The following is a 21040-nucleotide window of genomic DNA, read 5'->3' as shown; positions in this document are numbered from 1 at the left end:
CTTATATGCGACAGCGAATATTCCAAGATTATTTTATTTTATGTATAAATATGGTGCCAATAGAGATAAGTTGATGTATGTGAATGAGTAATGAGGAATATGTTAATATTGAGAATTGCAACATTCAGTATTCGTCATGATGTTCGCTGCTTCTATTCTGTGACATGAACACTTGTGATATTTTACTTTTCGCATCTCAAAAGAATGTTTTGTACTGAAAATTCAAACATATCATTTAGAACATAAGCATCGATACATTTTATACAGTTTTATTATCCTAAAATATGCAACGATTCGCAATAATTAATATAAGTACACATACAAATTGTGAAATACATATTACCGAATTTCTCAATCTCATTTATTTGAATGATATGCTACTATCGATTTTTTAATACGAGTTACCTAAGATACCTTCTTTGGATGTCGACACTCCGTGTCCTTTGGCACAATGTAATAAGGTCATGTTATATTTTTCTAAATAAAGTTGAACTATAGAAGTACTTCCGTCCACCATTGAATATATGATACGTGGTAATTCACAATTTTTCCTTATTTTTTTCTCTCTCTTTCTCCCCTTCATCCTCTGTTTTTGGAGCGCACGTTAACGTGTCCTTATATATCACACAAGGACAGAAACAAGCAGTGTATAAAATGACAGCAGAATCTTTGTTTGATTTTCGTTTTCGAATTTAAATTAGAGTCAATTAGAGAATAATCTGCTGATAAAATCGTATACACATTAATTCAAAACTTCATCGTCATTTACATATCAACAACAAATTTATATCAAACTCAAAATAACGAGTGGAAGAAAATATTCAAATCTAAATAAACAACGGATAAAACTTATACAAGAATATTTTTCAATTTTACATTAAAATCAAATATGGCAGCTGGACTTGGTAGAATGTAATCATGGTACACCGTCCCGATATTTATCGTACCTTTAGATGCTTAATATTTATAATTCATGTACATATAGCTATATTATAAACTTCAACGCATCTCGATGGGCGAGTTCAAATAAAGCCTCTTCATAACAACAGTGGTGAATTTTACTCCGGATCGGAATGCGATTTCTGTCGTGATTTAACTTTCCTCTACTTCGTCATTAAAAATCCAGTCCCGTAGTCTTGCACCAATCGCAAATGCGATACCGATGTGTGATAATAAATGCTCAAAATTGTCACGATTCTGTTCCTCAAACTCGTCCATCATGTGCTATTCCACAGCACAGGGCACAGATGTGCAAAGTTAATTTTAACTTTGCTTTTGCAGTTGTTCCCAAAATTTGATATTATTCTTCAACTTTCCAGGTTCAATAATTTTAACGTCGTCACCAGAGCTATCAACTTCGGAAGAAACTACTTCCCGGTGGGTTTGAACAGTCGTCGATTGTTCGCTGATCGTATAACTTACTGGCGGGGACGTTATCTTGTTAGGAATTTGTCTCAACCCTTCTCTGAACTCTCGAGAAAGTGACCTTGCGGTCAAACTATGCATCTGTCTTGGCGTCTCTATTATCTGAACTTCCGGAGTCGTGGGTCTTTCCTTTTTTGTAGCGCCATGCGTCTTCAGTACCTGCGGTAAATTTCAATTTTGTTAAAAATTAAATAAAATCTTCCGCTACGTCCATTACGCAAATTTTCTTACCCTTGGTGCAGCTGCTGGTGTTTCTGCCGGTGAACTGACGAAAGCTTGAGCAAGTCTGCGGACAGACGGCATCGGCAAATCATTTTCGTTAATATTGCTGGTGACGGAAGTATTCTCGTCAGAAGTATTTTCGAATATTTCTTTCTTTGCCAAAACCTCCGTGGATTTCGTTTTCACAATTATGCCATCGAGTTCATCGTCCGAAGATAAATCTATCGAGCCAGTCTTTCCACCTGTAAGAATCGTAGTCTCCGATTTCCATAAGCCATGGCTTGCCGAAGATGCCTTGATCATTTCTCGCCTCAATCGTTCTTCCTCCTTCAACCTTTCCTTCTTCGTACCAAAATGACTGATAATGATATCCTCTTTATTGTTGTACCTACGTTTCGCCGACAAATTCTGTGAATACTGTTCGATTTTCATTACATTCGGCATAGACTTGGCCGAAATCATTCCGCCGAATTCATCAAACGCGTCCGACAAGTTTTTCTCTTCATTCAAAATTTCGCTACTCTTCGACACATCAAAGTCACCCGAAGCTTCGTACTCTACCAGGTTTTGCGAACTCTTGGACCTCTCTCGTTGCCCATGATGTTCGGTTAAATTTGATTTCGTTTTCATCTTCACAATTCTCGGTTTTACGTGGACCTCGTTATTCAGTTTCTCGTCAATGTGACCGATAGATTGATTTCTGTACAAATCAGACTCATAGCCGTATGATTTCAAGTCCAGCTTGTTCACTACTCGTTTCTCGGACAGTTTCGTTGTAGAACTGCTGCTAGTTTTTATTGCATTTTCGAATCCGTACGCCTTGAGGTCAATGCGATTAATCGATTTCTGATGATCACTGCCGAATGATCTTCTCACTTGCGAAACAGCCAATTTCTCCAAGTCTTCCTTGTTGTTCAATTTCGCATTTAGTTCATTCTTACTGTTCCTTCTGACATTCTCCAAAAGCTCTTCATTACTTTGTTCTTTCAAAGAGTTATCCACTTCAGAAATTGATCTTTTTATCGCTACGTCATTGGTCTCTACCTTGTTCGGAGCAATCCCCAAGTGAATTGTTGTTTCAACTCTCTGTCTGCCCTGTGATACCACGTTAGAATTATTCGAATCAATGTTATTCTGCTGCCAAGTCATCGCTTTTGTTTTAACTTCCGTTACCGAATTTGAGGTCTGCTCTGGTTCCTGGTCCTCGATTTTATCCTAAAACAAATCAAATCCCGCTTTAAAACAAAGGCTATTATTACATTGCGTCATTTTACTGTTCACCAATACGTCGACAACATTAATAAGCGGGAGCATCAAGTGTCTCCAGATTGTAGATAAATATTTTATTATATTATAGAATAGAATAGATAAACCAAGGCCAAAGCACTATAGTTATAATTTCATGGTACCTAATAACTTTCAGCATTAGTCAATTTTGAATCACGGTACATCAGTTAGCACAAGACCCCCATTATATGTGTGTGCACAGGATAAGCAGAAATTCTGTGATTATTGATAGGTAATATTGAATAGGATTAGAAAGTAGTGCGAGTAAAGTATTCACGAGTCATTCGTGTAAATTAGGAGATTTGTTAGATCGTCACCACCGGCTGTGTTAGTCAGAAAAAGTTTTACTGGGTTAGCGAAGACGGAAATAACGTATAGAAACTCATGGTGAACTTACTTACCATTTAGGTACATTGTACAAGGGGATCTCATGCATGTGCAGTGCTTACGTAGGGAAAAAATTAATGAAATTTAGAAACGAAAAACCGTAAAACGTATTTATTTTTTGATAAGTTCAAAACTGTGTAACTATACATATAGCGTATGTATATGTATTATATATACGTATGCGTGTGTTGCATTGTATATACAAGTTGATAGAGTTAGCATTCCAGTTGAATGCAATGTGTGACTGCAGTGTGTGTGCGTATGTGTGTGTGTGCATATGTGTGTATAATAAGCTGTAAAAAGTGTTCAGATGAAAGGCAGCTCAGACTCTAACGACAAAAAAGTTTTCTGGCTTTCGTGCGTTGCGGACGTGTAAAAATCAAACATGAAAAATGCTTGAGGCTATATTTAATTGCGTGTATTAAAACGCGTTGCGTCAATTTTCTAAGTTCCTGTTCCTACGGTCGATAAAACTACTCAAATTCCATTTATGGCTGCTGTGCTCAGTAATTTCCGCTTGATATCGTCCGAGACCCAATTAATCGCGTGTTCGCTATGAATCTAGTAAGTGCCTAATCAGACTTCGACTACCTCTTCCTATCTAAATATATTATAATGTATGCAGATGAGTGTTTCCATTCTCACTAATTAGCACCTGAAATCTTGTGCTTTCGATACATCACCACATTGATATATCTTCGGAAATCTTTCTACGCACGCTGCTACTTCTAAGAATACTGTTTCTATCGTCCTTAAGACTTCGACTCCTCCGTAAACCGGCCAACGTTTCAAAGCTTTTTTCTACAACTTCCGGGGACTCGGGTGGTTCTAATCTAAGACTGGTATCATCGCGAATTGAACGAGGTTTGATCGGTCGGCTGGACAATCCTCGATAACGGGACGATTTCCTTGCTGCTGCAGTATCCAGAGAATAAATTGATTCGTTGTCGGTCGACAATCGCGACTTTGGCCGCATCAGAGCATCTCTCAAAAAGCTCGCCATCAAGTTTTCATCGCCGATGTTCCGTTCGGCTGTTGCTCTTTTCGAGCTAACGTGATGCGATGGTTTCTTCTTCTTGACACGTTCGCCGTTCGAGTTCGCTTTTGCATTTCTGAACTTTGTGTAGCTCGGATCTCTTCGAGTCTCAAAATTGGTGTACAGAATATCCTTTCCGTTCTCGGACGTGGTTTCCTGTCGCTTCTTCGCTTCTTTAGCGTCTCTGAACGAGAGAGCTGGCCTCAATTTAACTTTACGGTACTTTGTTATATTTTTAACATCAAAATTTGTTCTTTGCTTGATTCCGCCGAAAGTTTGACACTTCATACTGCCAAAGTTCGAAATGTTATCCGGGTATTCGGCCATATCCTCGTTTTCCGAATCCGTTTCGGCGAATTCGTCGTCCAGGTCGTTCCAGTTGAAGCGTCTTCTCTTTATTCCACCAAATGTGTGAAACTTGAAGCTTCCAAAGTTCGAGTATCTCTTACCGTTGGACGTCACGATTTCGTTACCCCTTTTCGACTCGTCAACTGACAATCTTTTCGGCGGTTCTTCATTCTCGTCTTTACTAATCCCACTCTTATCAGTCTCCGTCACTTCGTTCGATTCGATGGAATACATTCCGGAATCTCGATCCACAAAATTCGAACATTGTGGATTATGATTTGCCAGTTGGAAATTGTTTTCTAGATCATACAACGGATTAACAGCAAAGTTCTCGACAGCATCTCCAGTTTTGAAAAGTCTTTCAAAGTTCTCTGTATCAATATCTACCAATCTTCCTCTGCCGTCCAACACTCGAAGTTCGCGATTCATCCCCTCAGACATTAAATCGGAAATGCTCGCTAATTTCTCAGAGGACATCTCAGAGAAGTCCATTCGATCGTTTTGTTCCCTCGGTATCTTTTCGCTCGAACTTGGTTTCGGATTTTTGATCTCCGATAAGGTTTTAATCAATTTTGATTCCGCATCTGTGGACACTGCGTTCCTTACCGTGACATTTGAGTCTTCGTTAGACGAGCACTCGGTATTGTGCGCATTACTGGGATCAACTATTCTGTGTTGCACCGTTTTAATCGGTGCATCTTTTCCTCGATCACTCGACGACGCGCTATTTCGTACTTCGTCTGTTACGGAATCGGACACGCAGGGGTCGCTTAGCTCGTCAACTCGACTAACTTTCGAATCCTCGCCAACTTGCAAGTGGAGCAGAGGGTTGGTTACAAAATGGGGACTCGAATTCTGCCCTCGAAAGCTCCGTCTATGAAGGCTGCCCCGCAGGGATGCCTCCTCGAATCTTTCAAGTCCATAACTCACCTGCTGTTCAATATCGCCTTCGAACGAGCCGGAATTCTGGGATAACGAGCTGTTCGGTCTTCCGGCATTCAACATAGCCGATCTTCTAGCGCGCTCCCCACTTGCTTTCTTTGCCTCGTTGATATAGTAGTCTCTCCCGTACCTGCACATTCCAAAAAATCAAATCACATTACCCGATCACTTCCTTTCCTCCACATTTACTTGGGGTAATTTTCTCATCTACTTCTCATAATTTCGCAAAAGGTTCTTCAATCTTTATCTTTACTCGATTAAGCATTTCATGATTCGTGTGCTACCTTTTAACGTCCGGTTGACCAGCGCCCAGGACCACTTGAATAGAGGTTCCATCCACCTTTGGTATTTCGGTGTTTACTCTACAAATTCCACTTGCGTTATTCTCAATGGTACGAAGATACGGTGACATAAAATACACGAAATGACTAAAAAAATTTGTTCACACTCACCCAGATGAAGATTCGGATGAAACCTTCCGGGAGTATTGCCGTTGCCACAATCTTTTCTGAATATTTTCCTCACTGTAAGGATTGTTCTCTATCGGTGCGGCATTTTCCCACTTCTTGTGCTCGCGCTCGGCTATCGTGCCTGTGAAAATTCGCCTCGTTAATAACATATTCCGTCTCATCTTTATGAGCAGCGACTCGACGTGTGCCGATTGGTAAATCGAGCGAGAATCTAAACTGGTTAAGTACCTGGTCGAGGCGGGGTGGCGAGAAACAGGTCAACTTCGACCCTTTTCCGTTCGGCCGGTTCGAGTTGATCAACCTCGAGGTTGGCTAACGCCGCAGCCTCGCGGCACTGCCTGCACAGCAAAATCTTGAATTAAAACAACGATACCGTGCGAGGAAAAGAAGGGTGGAAGCGCGATTGAAATACATAACAGCATAAAATTAGTGAACGAAAACGAAAACACGAAGACAACACGTTGAACCACATGACGTGTGGTCGGTATAACTGAAATACTGCCGCAGCCGCTTTGTTGAACACCTTTCATTCCGATTGAAACAAAAGAGATAACATCTCGATTCAAATTCATGACGGTGAATCATCCGTGTGCACAGTGTGTCGAATAGAAAACTGGCTTGACGTGAATCAAACTCATTAGAATCATACCTGAGTCTGGCAATCGGCGGGGGAGTCGAGGGTATCGGCGGTGGAATATCGTCATCGTCGTGAATATCCACTACCTTGATGTCATCTTTACCACCTTTTGCGGGTCTCTTTAAACTGTCCAGGTGTCTCTGGGTCGCTGTGTCGTAATGCTCGGTGTACTCGCTTTCCTGCTGAGCTCCATCCTCGTCTGATGATTACAAAAGCGTGCAGTGAGAAACGGTGAACGATACTTGACTTCGAAAGGAAACGAAAAAAGGTTTAATAAACTCACTTTGCAGGTCGTCTCTGTGCTCCTTGGTTATCACAGTGCGATGATTCTCGTTGCCGCTTTCTATGAAAGCGAAACGCGCTTCGACCACTCCGTTTCCGACTTCCGTTACGTTGGGGTCTTGCTTCTTTTCGAGGTCCGGAACGTGGCTTCTCAATTTTTCTTCAAGCGAACCAAGTTTCGTGTCAAACCTCGTCTCGATGGATACGAGTTTTTCATCCAGCGAATGGAGGTCGGTACGAGTTTGAATTTCTGGGACGCCGATTTTCTGTTCGAGAGGAGATGATGTCGGAGTTCTTGGGCATCTTTTTGAGCACAAATCATCCCCCAGGTCAACATGCTGGTCTTGAGGCATCTTATCCACCTCGTTATCTCGTGTAATAACGGATGGACGTTTGGCTTGTTGATCCTTGGATTGGTCGGACCGGCAGACCGATTCAAGTACCTGAGGTCCTGTCACATCGGGATTAGTCTTTTCTGTAAAAGAAGTCGACGATCTGTTCACCACGATTGTTTGGGTCCCGTTTCGACTCGTAATTTCGACCGAAGCGCTCGACTTTAATCTAGAAGCTGGTTCTGGACTTTTTATTACACTACCACCGATCGTTTCATCCCACGTTACGATATTCCCCGACGATTTTTCCGCCTCTATAAACTCGCTCGACTGATCCTGGCGCATAGTTTTCTGCTCGGATTGCGAGGTATTTTTGTCCCTCAGATGGAACACGAGCATGTCTTCAATACCAAGTTTGATATCCGACCTCCCCGACGATGGACTCTCGGTTTTCTGTTCGTTATGTCCGTTCGTCATTCCGTTGGCACCAGCTTCGTTGATTTGGAAATGGGTTGCGGTGTTCGTCGTTAGATTTTCGTGACCAATCTTTCGGATATTATCTGCACTCCGCGTTTCAATTTCCAGTCTTTCCTTACCTTCCGCCAAACCAGAAGCTCTGGACTCTTCCGGACTACCTCGAGGTTTTGGAATCACGTTGTTGATAACTTCGAGTAGTTCGTCCTCAATTTCTTCGTCGGAATGAGCGGAACAGTCGGACAGATCTGAGGTGTCATCGGCCTCTCTGTCGCCAATCAAAGGTTTCAAATCTTCGCTAGGATTTGGGACCAGCATTGAGACTGGTTCGGATTGAGCCTGCATCTTCTTCTTTTGAAACAGCCAATTCTCCTCCCATGATTCTACAGGCGTGACTAGATCCACGTGCGTCGGCGTCGACGTCTCGTCGAGCAATTCCTCGGAAGACTCTTGAGAAACTGTGAATTAAAAGTAAACGTGGACATGTTCAAAGCCGCACATGGCGAGCATGGTGATCGTGTATTCTATTCCGCACAGTCCGAATCTAGAAGTTGGGTAGGAGCCTAATAGAAAGCCATTCTGTAATTGCAACGCGAACTTTCACGTGCGTCGTAAAATTGCGAATTCAAAAAAAGGCACACTAAACGCAGCTCGGCACCTGACTCGAAAAAGAACAAGTATGAAATTTTTCAAGAAACTTTCGTCGATTAACTTACGATCGATTATGTCCATTCCAAATTCGGGGAAAGGCACACGATGCGCGTTGTTGAAATTCAGACCGTTCGCCGCGGCCTCCTCTCGTTCTTCCTCGTCCGAAGTGTAGGTCGTTGTCACTTCTTCGATGTGCTCTTCTATCTGCAACGGAATGTGTAACGTCGAAAAGAGAAGTCATTAAACTCTTATGAAATTATGAGTGCAATGACTCCTGAATAATTAGCTTAACCTTTCTCCGCGTCGCACAAACACTTTTGTAAGGTTGGCTCTTAGTTTCAGGCGTTGTTTAATTATAGACTGTCTAATTATTGTGTAAATTTCATGATAATGAAACGTATTTATTTATGTATACGAACGATAAACAATATTGCGCTGTGATCTGCGTATGGTTGCGCGAAATGTCTATATTCGTAGTGTGTAACGAAAATTTACTCATGTAGATTTATTTTTTTTTTTTTTTTTTTTTTTTTTTTTTATCTTACACAACCTTCATAAAGAAATAATAAATACGACCATCGTCGTGGAATACTTTTTGCTAAAACTTTTCTATGCAGCAAAATTTCTCGCAGTATTTCTCCCATTTCTCACTCGCAATTATCTTGCACACCAGACTTTAGCCAATCCTGAGACTAGGAGAAATTAAACATTGCAATACAGCAGGCCTGCAATCTGTTGAAAGAGTCCGTTCCTAATTGCGCCGGGCATATCCAAAGTTCTTACGATTCGGTATAAATTAACATGTATTGTAAGTCTGAATTTTTTTTTCCACCAACTTTGCCTTGTTCAATGTATTTGTGTATGACACATAATCAGTAACGACAATGCAGACTAAAGAGATTGTGTAAATCTTCTTACAGGGTGGAAATACTTGGTCCAATGAACAAGTTTATATTGTGTTTCATTTATTTATTGTGTTTCTGCAGAGCTTTACGAAGCTTACCGTCAACGACAGTGGTTCCTGACGATTGATGGAATATTTCGAGGGTGGTGCGCTACAATCGCTGCCATACTCGTCCTGAGAGAGTGGTTCGAGGCTGCTGCTGCCTTCCTCGACGCCTTCGTCGAGTCCCACCTCGATTTCACCTGTTTAATGATTCGATTGAATTATTCACCCGGGAAGTGTCGTTAGTGTGTTAAACATGCGTCGAAAACAATGTGAATTCTTCGCTCGAAATTTTTTTTCTCTCGTCGATTTTAGGCGTACGCGAATTGCTGGTAGATCATTCGATAATCAGACGCGCTAAGATGAGCTACGAATCTTCAACTTCGCCGATCTTCGATCACATTTTATCGGAAACGCATATATGCACTTACTGGTGATGTATTTTTGATTCGGGGAGGTTCTTTTGGCGCCCACTGTGTTGCTGTTGTCGTCGACGCGTTCATTTTGATACTTCTCGATCACCTAAAATACATCCAAACTTTATTCGTCTGCAAATATAATCGTCAATTTTCAAACCAAGCTTTGCATTATTACGTTACGGACAGAAATTTTTTCTTCTTCACTAGTTGATAGCTTACTTACTAGAAATTATACATAGATATTCAAAGCATTGTATAACTATAAAGCAGAGACTGCGATGTATGAATATGTTAACAAAGTTTGACGTCTTTTTAGGTAGTTACCGGTAATTTCTTGTGCGTCAATTAAACGTTTGGTAAAGAACGACGCAATTATCTATACATATAAACGGCGATGAACCGAGGAACCTTTTTTTTCACACAAGAATACGATAATTTTTATGCATATATCGAGGCTGAAGGAACTTCCTTGCTCGATTATTTTTATACAACCGTCTGAAGGATAGATCAACCGTTGAACCGGCACGTGCGTAAATTTAAATAACGGCCGTAGTTTCAGAATATTTCATATTTTCTTTATTATTATTATCTTTAAGGACAGTCGAGTTTTATTGCAAAAAAATAAGAAAGATTTTCACGTTGCTGAATAGGTTTATAATAATTTCTGAAATACCACAAAAGTACACATTTCATGAAATTGTATCAATCTGTTGTAGCTTCAGTGAATTTCTTGGGTCATACATGCACGAGGGTCAATCTGATTAAGTAACTGTGTTTACAGTTCCACAAAAGTATTCCAACATATAAATTATAGGTACGTAAATCGCGGTGTTCGGTAACAGGCTATAAAGGTAAAAAAAAAAGGTAGATAAAACCATGCAGATCCGAGGCCCCAATGACATTAGCGATAAATTGTTGCATCGTCATCGTCTCGCATAATTTCACACATCTTATTCTTAGTTTACCTTGTTGAGTATAGCAGTCGCGAGGAGATCTTCATAAGTCTGGTCAGCGACATCTCCGGGCTCGGTGGATCGTCCGGCATCCGGATTTCCGAGTCCTGGCAACTTCCTCGCTTCCTCCACAGCGCGTTCGACCAAATCTCGAAGCGCGGCGTGGGCCATTGTCGGAGTATCGGCTGCCGGCTTATCTAGGGATAGTAATTAGATATGAGAATCGATACGTGAGAAAATACTGTAAAGTTTAAGTTGCCGAAAGCCCTGTTTCGAAAATCGACGAGGGGATTGAAAGTTTCGCCCGCATGTCATCGCTTCGGATGTAAATTCGAATGTCCGAGCTTCGGTTCGTGCACTCGGTGATTCTCGTTTTCGTAATTCTCCCGAGACCGGCTCAGAGCGACCTTGAGATTTTCTCCTCGAGGTGAAAATCCGCGTGGATTACTAACCCCATTAACGAATGACGACAGGTCAACAGGTGCTCAGCACCAGACGCTGTTATGCGAGTATTTTTGAATTGGAGAAATGTGTGTATTTTTATTTTGCTATAACCAGGTCTAGGCATCATTTTTTTCCATAGTTAGAATTAGTATAAGAGGTTATCAACAGCATGTAATTTTTTTGTCCAATATAACTAACATGTGAGGGAAATGAAAAAAAAATACAATCCACGTATTGCAATTTTTTCGCGAAATTTTCTTAATATCGACCGTGAGTACAGTTTTTCACGGATATAATCGTGTGAGTAGTTGGATTATCTTCGAGAATGATAATTCCCAATTTCTACATTCTGTACACCGTTTTTACAAAATTGCAGATTTGAGCCAACCTTGTACGGTAGTTTGCAAAAAAAAAAAAAAAATGTGTTATTACTCAGATTAAAATAAGACTAGTCCAATTACTGTCAAACCTAATAAGTACACGATTATTTAAGACAATTTTGGCAAGAAACTGGAATGAGTATACTTTATAACGCGTTATTTAAAGAGTCACATAGTGTGGGAGACCTCTCAGACTTGAGCTAGAAATCCCATGAAAAGTAATAAAAAGCATTGAAATTCGGCAAAAACTGGTGCTCAGACCATGTTCCAGCAGAAAACAATTCCCATAATCCGAAGGAATCTAGTCTTGACGCACAATTGAATAATCTCTCCGAGGATCGTGTTATGGCGTTGACTTTCTAGCCCTGATCCCTCCAGACCGGAGGTGAAGGTCGACGTCTGCGTCACCGCGTCCCTACCTTCGTGGCCTTAATAAGGTCGTTCGGTAAGATTGCGGTCAGAGTAAGTACGAGCACGAAACAGGAAATCGATTATTACCATCTTCTCTATGACTCGGCGCAGGTTTTCCTCGACACTGTTTCCGCCTCCCAGATTCCAACTATCTTGGAAACCTCGGGATTCCGAGGCCGTTTCTCGCGTCATTCAGCCTCCCAGTTTCACGTCATTGACATTTTGTCGGGAATTCACTCCGAGCTTCCGACTCTGGTAAGATTCGAAGATTCCGATCCGCATGATCTACGTGAATTCAGGATCCGTCGTCCCTGTCCCGATTAATTTATAACGTCGCGTAAAATCAGCGAAAAATTAGTTCGGGTCGGTCTGATATAAGATCCGACGATAACTCGGAATCCCCTTTTTTTTGTCACTCCGAAGGTGAAATTTTTGTAACGCGTCCGCTTTTTGTCCTTTTTCTTAGCCGTATTACTTATTGTAAACTCAGGCGGTATAACAAACTGATAACCCCTTGTTTTGCAGCAGACTTTCCGGGCCCGCAATCCCTTCGAGCGAACCTCTAATCAATCTTTCTTGACAGTCGGTGAACTCGTAGGGTATACGCATGTGATTAAAGATTTTTCGAAAGTGAGGCCAATCAGGCTGCTGTACTATAATCCGTTAAGACTCGACTTAATGATTCGCAAAATCCGATTTAGCTGGTATACGAAATTTGAATTGACAGAAATAAAAGAATATGATTATGGAACGAAATACTTTGGAAGAATAAAAAGATTACATCCAGTAATTAATGGTATGGATTCGAGATTTTGCAGACTTCATGTATATGATCTTACGATTCACAAGGTGTAATTAGTGCAGGTAGTTGCGAGAGGTGATGACTAGATAATAATCTTACCATCTTTCTTCTTGAGGAACAAGTAGATGAAGTAGGCAATGACTATGCCACCGATCAGCGTCAACATTTGTTCTAGGAATTCCGGTATCATTTATTAACAATTTTTTCATGTTACGCCTTCGCGCACCTGTTTGAAAAAAGAAAACTTTTCTTTCGAAGAGCTCGTTCCCACTGCGGCGATGAAAATGAGAAATCCCTTAGGATCTACAAGATATCCATCGATTCGAAAAACGCGGTGAAAAATCTATTCGGGTGATGAATAAAAATGTAGAAAAATAACGTCACGTACGCGAGGCCGGAAATTACTGTCGATACATTTTTTTAATTACACAACGCTGCGAGACTTACGAGATTAATATGAGACGGAAAGTCATTGTTGCCCTATTCTTAACGGCGTACTTATCTCTTTCATAAACGCGCAAAAGATAACGAATGACAAAGCGATGACGCAATCTACGCCCCGTCGTACGTGTATCGACTCCTTATCTGCTTCTCAATTTCCAGTAACAGTTCATGTTTTCGTAACCAATCGAGCCACTCTTTTTTTCGGCCTGATAATGAACACCTTTTCGCTTCGATGCGTAATTTTAATATCGCACCGTATTCCAAAACTCTAAAAACCTTCTAGTTCGCTTCGTTGAAACGAGTTACAGTGAATTTCAGTTATGTAAAGAGATCGATATATTTCAATGATAAGCTATTGATGAGACACAGATAAAAATTAAACGGCGCTTTAACTTGATTAAAGCAAAAAAAAAAAAAAAAAATCAAACACGCGTTTTACCAGTTTTGAAATCTAGTGCAGGACAAATACGGAATGAGCAAAGATTCTCATCAAAGGCTGAAAACCGACTTTCGTTTCCCGATACATAATACACCTATAGTAACAAATTCCTACAAGCCATTATATGTGTATGTATAAAATATGCATATTAAGCCCTCAGGCAAGGATGTGTAATTATAGTTTCGTCGTTGAGAAACGTTGTAAAATCGTTTCTAGTTGAAAAATGAAATTGGCGATCGGCACTTCACCGATATATATTTCTCTGTTTGCATTATCTACTTCCCGCGATTTCTTTAATGCGTAAAAGTATATGGGCAAATATTCGATTTCGCGTATATTTAACCGCCTCGCTAATTAAACGATCAATTTGCTTTTCCGCACGTATTCATTGTCGGTATTAAAGCATCCGATATATTCTTCTATTATATCCGGTACATGACACGTGTGATCCGCGACGATCGCGAATTGTCAACGCACATTTGCCACTGAGTAAAAAGCTTTCGTTGGTGATAAGTTGATTGTGAGATACGAAAAGCCTCCCTGTGTACGCATATTCCTGACGTACCGACGGCGAACGTATTTGTGCCAGCGTTTTGTGTGCTCAATGATAACCTGGTAAATTCCGTCTCGTTTCATAAGATTTGTTTTCGAAAGATGCTCGAGAGTTCGGTCTCCAAGTCTCGTCGTTTAGTACCTACTCTTCGTTTTACATGTACCGTCTCGATTGATTGCGTCCTTGGAACGTTTGAAAAATGAAAATATATGGTAAGCGATAAGAAGATTCAAAAAAAAAAAAAATAAAATAAATAAAATAAAAATGAACGAACAGAATACGAATCGTTGAATATAAATAACGAAGTTATTCCTGCAATGTTATTCCGTTTATTCACGCAATAGTAGATATATGGAAAAAAAACTTATAAATCCTAGATGACGTGGATTTTATTGTTTTGTTTTTTTTTTCTTTTTTGTTTTCTTCCTTTTCCAACAACCACACGAAGAGCGACTCACGCTCACGGACACTTTTTGATCTTTGATCCGATAGATTACATTCTAACGATGTTTTTTCCATATCGTATACCTTCAGGCGTTTCGAAAGCATTTATGAAGTATAATAGTGAGCTCGCGGATGTCGGAAAATGTTTTCGAACGGTCTGACGAGTGAAAACTTATACGGTAAGAACCCAAACTGCGGCAATCCTTACAGCGTTAATATACTATAATATCAGCTCTCTTTGCACAGAAAATTTGCAAAAAATTGACACGAGTCAGGACATTTCAAATTTCATCGAAAACCGATATTTTTCCAAAACACCATTCAAACAATCGCTAACTAACTCCAACGTCAGAAGTGCGATTACCTAAACCTTTAAACACAAAGACCACCCTAACAGTCACATTGCACGCACTTATACATTAAAGGCGGGGGTGGAAAATCAATCGATCACTTAATCTCAATCACTCCGTTGTACAGCTTCGTCCTTAGTCTTTTTTCCCCTGTCACAAACGCGGTTCACCGTTCACGTGCGAATGGTCAGAATTTGACAGAGTCGAGCAGAAAAAAAGGGATGAAAGAAAAAAAGTCGCGCGCGCAATCGTCGGAAACCGATGCAAGTGCAATGAGAACGCGGGAGATGAAAGCGCGATGCTGACTGATGAAACAGAGGCCGCGCTGTCGGTTGTCGAGTCTGAAATGTGGGAAAACGCGATATGAGAAAGGTGAAATTTTTCGGCGTACGTCGAAATTATACGTAGATTTTTGTAATGCCTCTCACACTGTCACTCATGGAGTATCTGAGACCAGCCAGCGGCCGACGTCGCGACGCCCGGCTTACTAATTGTGGCCTCTTGATACACGACGATGCTTCTACTTTACTGGCGAACGTACGGCTTCTTTCGGTGGGGATCATTTCGCACAGACCGACGTACGTTTTTCATCAAGCTCGTTCGTCGTTGCGCGATTATGGTATATCAGGATCCAAGTTACGACTGCACGTGCTCAGGATCAGGAAACTGAGATGAAAGTTAGCCGTGGATTAGGGCCGCTCAGATTTCGTGAAATGTAATTGCTAATCTGAATCGATTTTATTGAAACAGAATTCTTTCTTTCATTGAAATTCAATACCGTGGCTTCTTTTCACATCGAAGAGGAGCTTCTTCGACTATCTCAAGACAATCTTCAAATTTACAATGGCTTAGAAGTATTTTTAGGGTTCCGTACCGTACTAAACAATGAAAGATCAACGGGTATAGAGATAGTCGAATTTCACTTTGATCGAGACAAATAAAAAATGAGACTCCGCTTCACATGTCGATTACATGCATCGAGGTTCGAGTCCGACGTAGAAATCGGGGCGATTGATACGGTCGCACACGTACAGAAAACGCAAATTTGCTCCGGCAGTTTGTGCACCAGAGAAATCGTAGCCTCTCACCCCACGCAATCTTTACGATAGATCCGATTTATTCAAAGAACACGAATTTGAATGAGAATTATACTGTCGTATTAGAAATGTCAATGTCATTCAAGAAAATCAGCTACGAATTAAGAGGATCTGAATTTAAGGAGGTTCGATGGACAAAAATCGATGCTGTTTATTAATTTTATTTATACAACAGTTGCATATTAAATGTATATATATCGAATGATTATATCAGAAAGCTACGAAGATTGCTTTGAAGATAAAAAAATATCAAATACTGGATTAATAAAGAAACGCTTATACATCCATGTTTCATTCCAAATTACTTAAACATTATTCAAAACCTAGTACATTCGTTCGTTTTAACTCTACTACGATGGTTTATTTAATTCATAGTCAGAAATAAATCTTCTAAAAAGGCACTGAAACAGATCTTCTTTTTCTTCGGTAGACAATTCAATGTCTCTATTTTTTGATAATTTTCGTCAATATCGATGCAACGTTGTAAAATTAAATATTTCACAGTACTGGCACCATGAAAAAAGGTGATTCATTAAATTTGTAAAAAATAATCTGCTAAATAAAATGATTAATCTATTAAATGTAGAACAATCTTGAAGTGCGTTGGAATTAATCGTCGATATCTAAGCTTTAGTTTCTAATTCCAGTATTGTCTATTTTTATATTTTCAAGGTGATCTTCGCAGCTTATGAATATAATAATTTGATGAATATTCAATTTACGATTTATCTCATAATGAAAGTTAATGAAGAATGGAAAAAAAGGATCCATTCTCATTGTCAGCGAACCAATCTCTTTAAAAACTCGGGGAGTTGACGCCTTTCAAACTACGACTTTTTAGTACATGTTTACGCAATGATATGGAAGATTAGTCAACCGGCGTCAAAAAAAAAAAAAAAAAAAAGGGAAAAGTAAAAAACATCTTGCGTTATCTTCAAAGATACGGCCTCTAATGCACGTTACCTGCCATGAAATGGGCCATATCCTGCACATTTACACGCTCACCAAATTACGCTTTCAGTGCGAGGGCGGAGTGACACAGATTTGACGGGTCAACGGCTGTGCCGCGATATCAAATGCTGCTCAGCCTGGGTTGAGATAAGACCAACTGCCAGGTGTAAGCTCGTGTACATGCCGACTTGGAACGTTTATGCGATGCGATAAATGCTACGAGGGCGGATACCGGAGAGAGGAAAAAGAGAGTTACGAGCGATTGGAATTAACCGTAAGTCGGAGTGCAATTATTGCGGTTTGTCGCAAAACCTTCGAGCAGCTTTATCGACTCATTGCAGTCAGTAAAATTGACGCGATTAAATAGGAAAATTGTCATTTTCATCAGAATATAAAGTTTCTTTCATTGTACTTATAATGCTTATGGGTGTATTTATACTGACGAATAATAACAATGGGCGCATTTCAGTGACACCGAACGGTGTTTACAAAAGTTTGATTGTTAGGTTTTATTGCATTTTTAGGGTGACTTGCCGATGACATTGATCAGGTATTAATTATACCTATTGCGTGGAAAATTACGATCGAATTATGATGTATTTTGCATAGTCAGCGGAATTTTTTTCTGTTTTTTTTATATTCCCTGCCGCAGTAATTTGTGATTTCCTGAAGCGACGTGCAAGGTCCGAACGAAGATGCAGTTACGTAGTTTTATTACTTGAATGATAATTGCTGGTCATGGCTATTCCAAGATGCATTGGCGTTCGAATGTTTTGCTCTTGCGAATTCAGGTTTTTGTATAAGAATTTACAGAGGGAAATGATGATAATAAATAAAGAAGATAAAAACTAACCGTCCTCCAAAATATAGACATTATTCTTTGGTTCAAAGTGGACACTTATAGAAAGACTATTAATAGCACCCGGATTTGGTAATGGACTGCAATTAATGTTACGATATTGTACGAGATATACGCTAGATTCACCATCAGCATTGAACTTTCACCGAATCTGCAAAGCTGTCGATCTTCTTTAAAGAAAAAAGTAGCAAAAGAACTAAAGTTCAAGCTGTAAAAGTTATGCACTTGGTATTAGTTATGTACGATAATTGCAAGTAATTCGCTTCGTGAATGATATTAACAGCATCGTTAGGGATTCGCACTTATTGTGAAATGAAATTCAAACACGCCTCTGACGCCCGGAGCTTGAAATTTGCGAAATTATGAAATTTACTACTGATACTACGGTATGCAAACGTTTTCGGGAGCTTTGAATGAACCAGGCAATATAGATAAGCGGAGTAGACTCTGCACGCGTGTTGAGAAAAACAAAAAAAAATGTTCATTGACTCCGCGAAACAATTATTATTGCACTATATGCTACATTATTATTATGGAGCCAGTTTCGAATCCAGCCGGGGTAAAAAGCGCGTCTATTTGCGCTGCGGTTCATGAATTAAATAGGTATTTTGACTTTGACGTGGTTGTTTGATGATTGCGAGACGTATAAGAAATAAAACGCACGTCCTTACAGAACGGCGAGTAATAGGAGGAGATAATTGCCATTTCTGTGTCACATTACGTAATCATCGTGAACGCGTTGCAGACTTGCAAACTTTTTGTCTATCTTTTTTCACTCACTCTTTCTCTCTCTCTTTCGTATCTCTTCCTCCGCAGTGTTTAACGCGTTACGTCCGAGAGACGACGGTTGAACAGGCACCGGATCGCTTGATTCTTGAGTACATAAATAAATTGCAGGTGTATGTATACCTCCACGCATGCTAACCCACAGTTATTACACTCACGCCTATTGTGGCAAGACTAGGGTACAAGGTTGTCACTCACGACGTAATATTCCCTTGACGCGGATTCCTGCAGTGCATCTTATTGCAATTCCCACCAACTCGACGAATTCCTGTCGTTTGTTAATACTTAGAAAAATAGAATCTCGAATGAACAAAATTTTTTGTCCTACACAAGCGTATTGACAATTCAGCGTCGGCAAATGGATATAATCGATTTTGAAGAAAATTATCATTTCAGACAAAATCACACTAAATTTTGCCGACGAAACATAAATTTTAGAGAATAATGAACTTTTCAGTAGGTTCATACTCGTGTAATTAGAATTTAGTTATATGTACGCGTCTCGACTCCATTTTTTTGGATACGCAAGTCTCAAAGTCCGCACGAATAAGATTATCCAATTTTTTACAAGCTTTATGGGGATCAGCCTCTGTAACGTTTGAGGAATTGGAATGTGACCGAAAGCCGAGATAATGTTAATTTTAGCAGTAAATTTCAAGACTCATCGCATGTAATAAAATTTTTTCAAATACATCAGCTTTCAATTCCTCACTCACTAAAACATAACGTAATAACAAAGCAGCAGGCACGTATAAATGCAACAGTAGATACTTACTACCGATAGAGAGTTGAAGCGCTATCGCCAGTCGTGCTAGGGCCCCAGCCAATGGTTGCTTGTAGTTTGCCACAAATCGATCATCTGCGTTAATATGCGTTAGTGCGATGTTAGTGTTCAGGCATTGTTGATGCACAGCGTTCAGAACAAGCGTTTCACTCGAACTTACACAACAGCGCAAGCTTTTATTGAAATTCACATTTTTCATCTACATTCACTTTGTTTTAGTAGAATTAGTAATTAATAACACCGCTAATTGTTAACGTCGTATAATCGTCATATTATTCACTCCGTGCCGAATCACTCGACCGAAACCTAGGTGTATAAATTATCTCGCTGTTAAAAAACTATTTATTTCAATTTACTATTACAGGTATAACTAAAAAGTGAGAGACGGTCATCCGCGTTCGGCAGTAACATCGGGGAAAAACATATCTTTTTACCCGTCTGACTGGATTTCTCACTTTTTCATTCAACGTTGATAACACAGGAAGAATGCATCGAGATTATCAAGTCTCGAATCGAGAGTCAAGTGAGAATTATTTCTCGCGACGCGTTACGCGCGACTCGATCGACCGACGGCTGTGGGCCGACTACGAACTCTACTTTTACTACTTCGCGTCCGAACGGCAAGCTTTTAGCGCCAACCAGCAGGTGGCGTTTGCTGCACGTGAAAATTTGAAACTAGAAACTGGTTATCAGCTACAACCGCGGCGCGTTATATCAGATCCAAAAGTCTAGTCACCTCACTCTCAAGGTGAATAACTTGCTTCGAAAAATATCGCAGAAGTATCGCGCAATGGAATCGAGAAGCGAATTTTCTTACGCAATTTAGAGCTTATTGCGACCGGTATTCACGGTCGCACCGATCGGAGAAATTTCTAGTATGGTCATTGTTGTGCAGTCGTTAACTATTTCCATTCTTTACCGTTAACCACTTCTGGGTATAAAATTGAAGTTAGTTTTGTAGCTGTAACCAGAAAATCTGGTATTTTTTATTATTGTCATTCGTGCTTTGTTTTCACGCAACTATTGTTTGATGTTGGTGCAACAATAAATGAATGACTTTGATCAATTGCAAAAATTTGGTAAAGCGAACAAACAGATTTAATGTTACGATAATCAGAAAATGTGTAGTATTGGCAACTATAATTACATTAAATAGTTACGAGTGCCACATTTTTTTGTAATTTTAAAAATATATTTAATCCATTGTTGTATCGATACCCATTTCACTGAAATTTTTTTTTCGCTATGAAAAGAAATTCGACTTTTCACAACAGTTTTCAGTTTTCATCTCTGTGAAATTCAACAATGCGATAGAACAATTGAATGAAAATAAGTCAAATCACACACACCGGTAGCTTGTAAATTTTTCGATCGTTAGTTCTTTCGCCAATATTAACTCACCTTGAGAATAGGGTGACTACAATTTAGAATCCGATAATAACTGCATGCTGCACGGTGATTTCTCTCGTTCAAACACGGCGTCTA

General features: G+C 39.9%; 1 protein-coding gene across 12 annotated transcripts in view; it reads right to left on the bottom strand.

Annotated features, from left to right (window-relative positions):
- Nucleotides 1-15: 15 nt before the first annotated feature.
- The window catches only part of LOC124305869 (uncharacterized), a 43083-nt gene continuing 22058 nt past the window's right edge, over nucleotides 16-21040 (bottom strand). For 6 of the 12 annotated variants that reach the window (XM_046765811.1, XM_046765819.1, XM_046765828.1 and 3 more), the window contains 11 exons: nucleotides 19547-19630; nucleotides 10824-11008; nucleotides 9871-9961; nucleotides 9497-9639; nucleotides 8559-8697; nucleotides 7038-8300; nucleotides 6767-6953; nucleotides 6346-6455; nucleotides 6100-6238; nucleotides 5932-6009; nucleotides 3418-5777 (listed from right to left, as the gene is read on the bottom strand). In XM_046765811.1, coding sequence (XP_046621767.1) covers nucleotides 4001-5777; nucleotides 5932-6009; nucleotides 6100-6238; nucleotides 6346-6455; nucleotides 6767-6953; nucleotides 7038-8300; nucleotides 8559-8697; nucleotides 9497-9639; nucleotides 9871-9961; nucleotides 10824-11008; nucleotides 19547-19630 — 4196 coding nt within the window. In that variant the 3' untranslated portion in view covers nucleotides 3418-4000. Of the gene's footprint in view, nucleotides 1585-1656; nucleotides 2863-3417; nucleotides 5778-5931; nucleotides 6010-6099; nucleotides 6239-6345; nucleotides 6456-6766; nucleotides 6954-7037; nucleotides 8301-8558; nucleotides 8698-9496; nucleotides 9640-9870; nucleotides 9962-10823; nucleotides 11009-12947; nucleotides 13575-15469; nucleotides 15594-19546; nucleotides 19631-21040 lie in introns of those variants that run through there. The other 6 variants (XM_046765855.1, XM_046765893.1, XM_046765902.1 and 3 more) reach the window with 6 other exon arrangements.

This window comes from Neodiprion virginianus, chromosome 1 (genome assembly GCF_021901495.1).
Source record: "Neodiprion virginianus isolate iyNeoVirg1 chromosome 1, iyNeoVirg1.1, whole genome shotgun sequence".
Classification (NCBI taxonomy): Eukaryota; Metazoa; Arthropoda; class Insecta; order Hymenoptera; family Diprionidae; genus Neodiprion; species Neodiprion virginianus.
The sequence above is the reverse complement of the archived record's forward strand: the minus strand, read 5'-3'. Positions and strand labels throughout refer to the sequence as shown.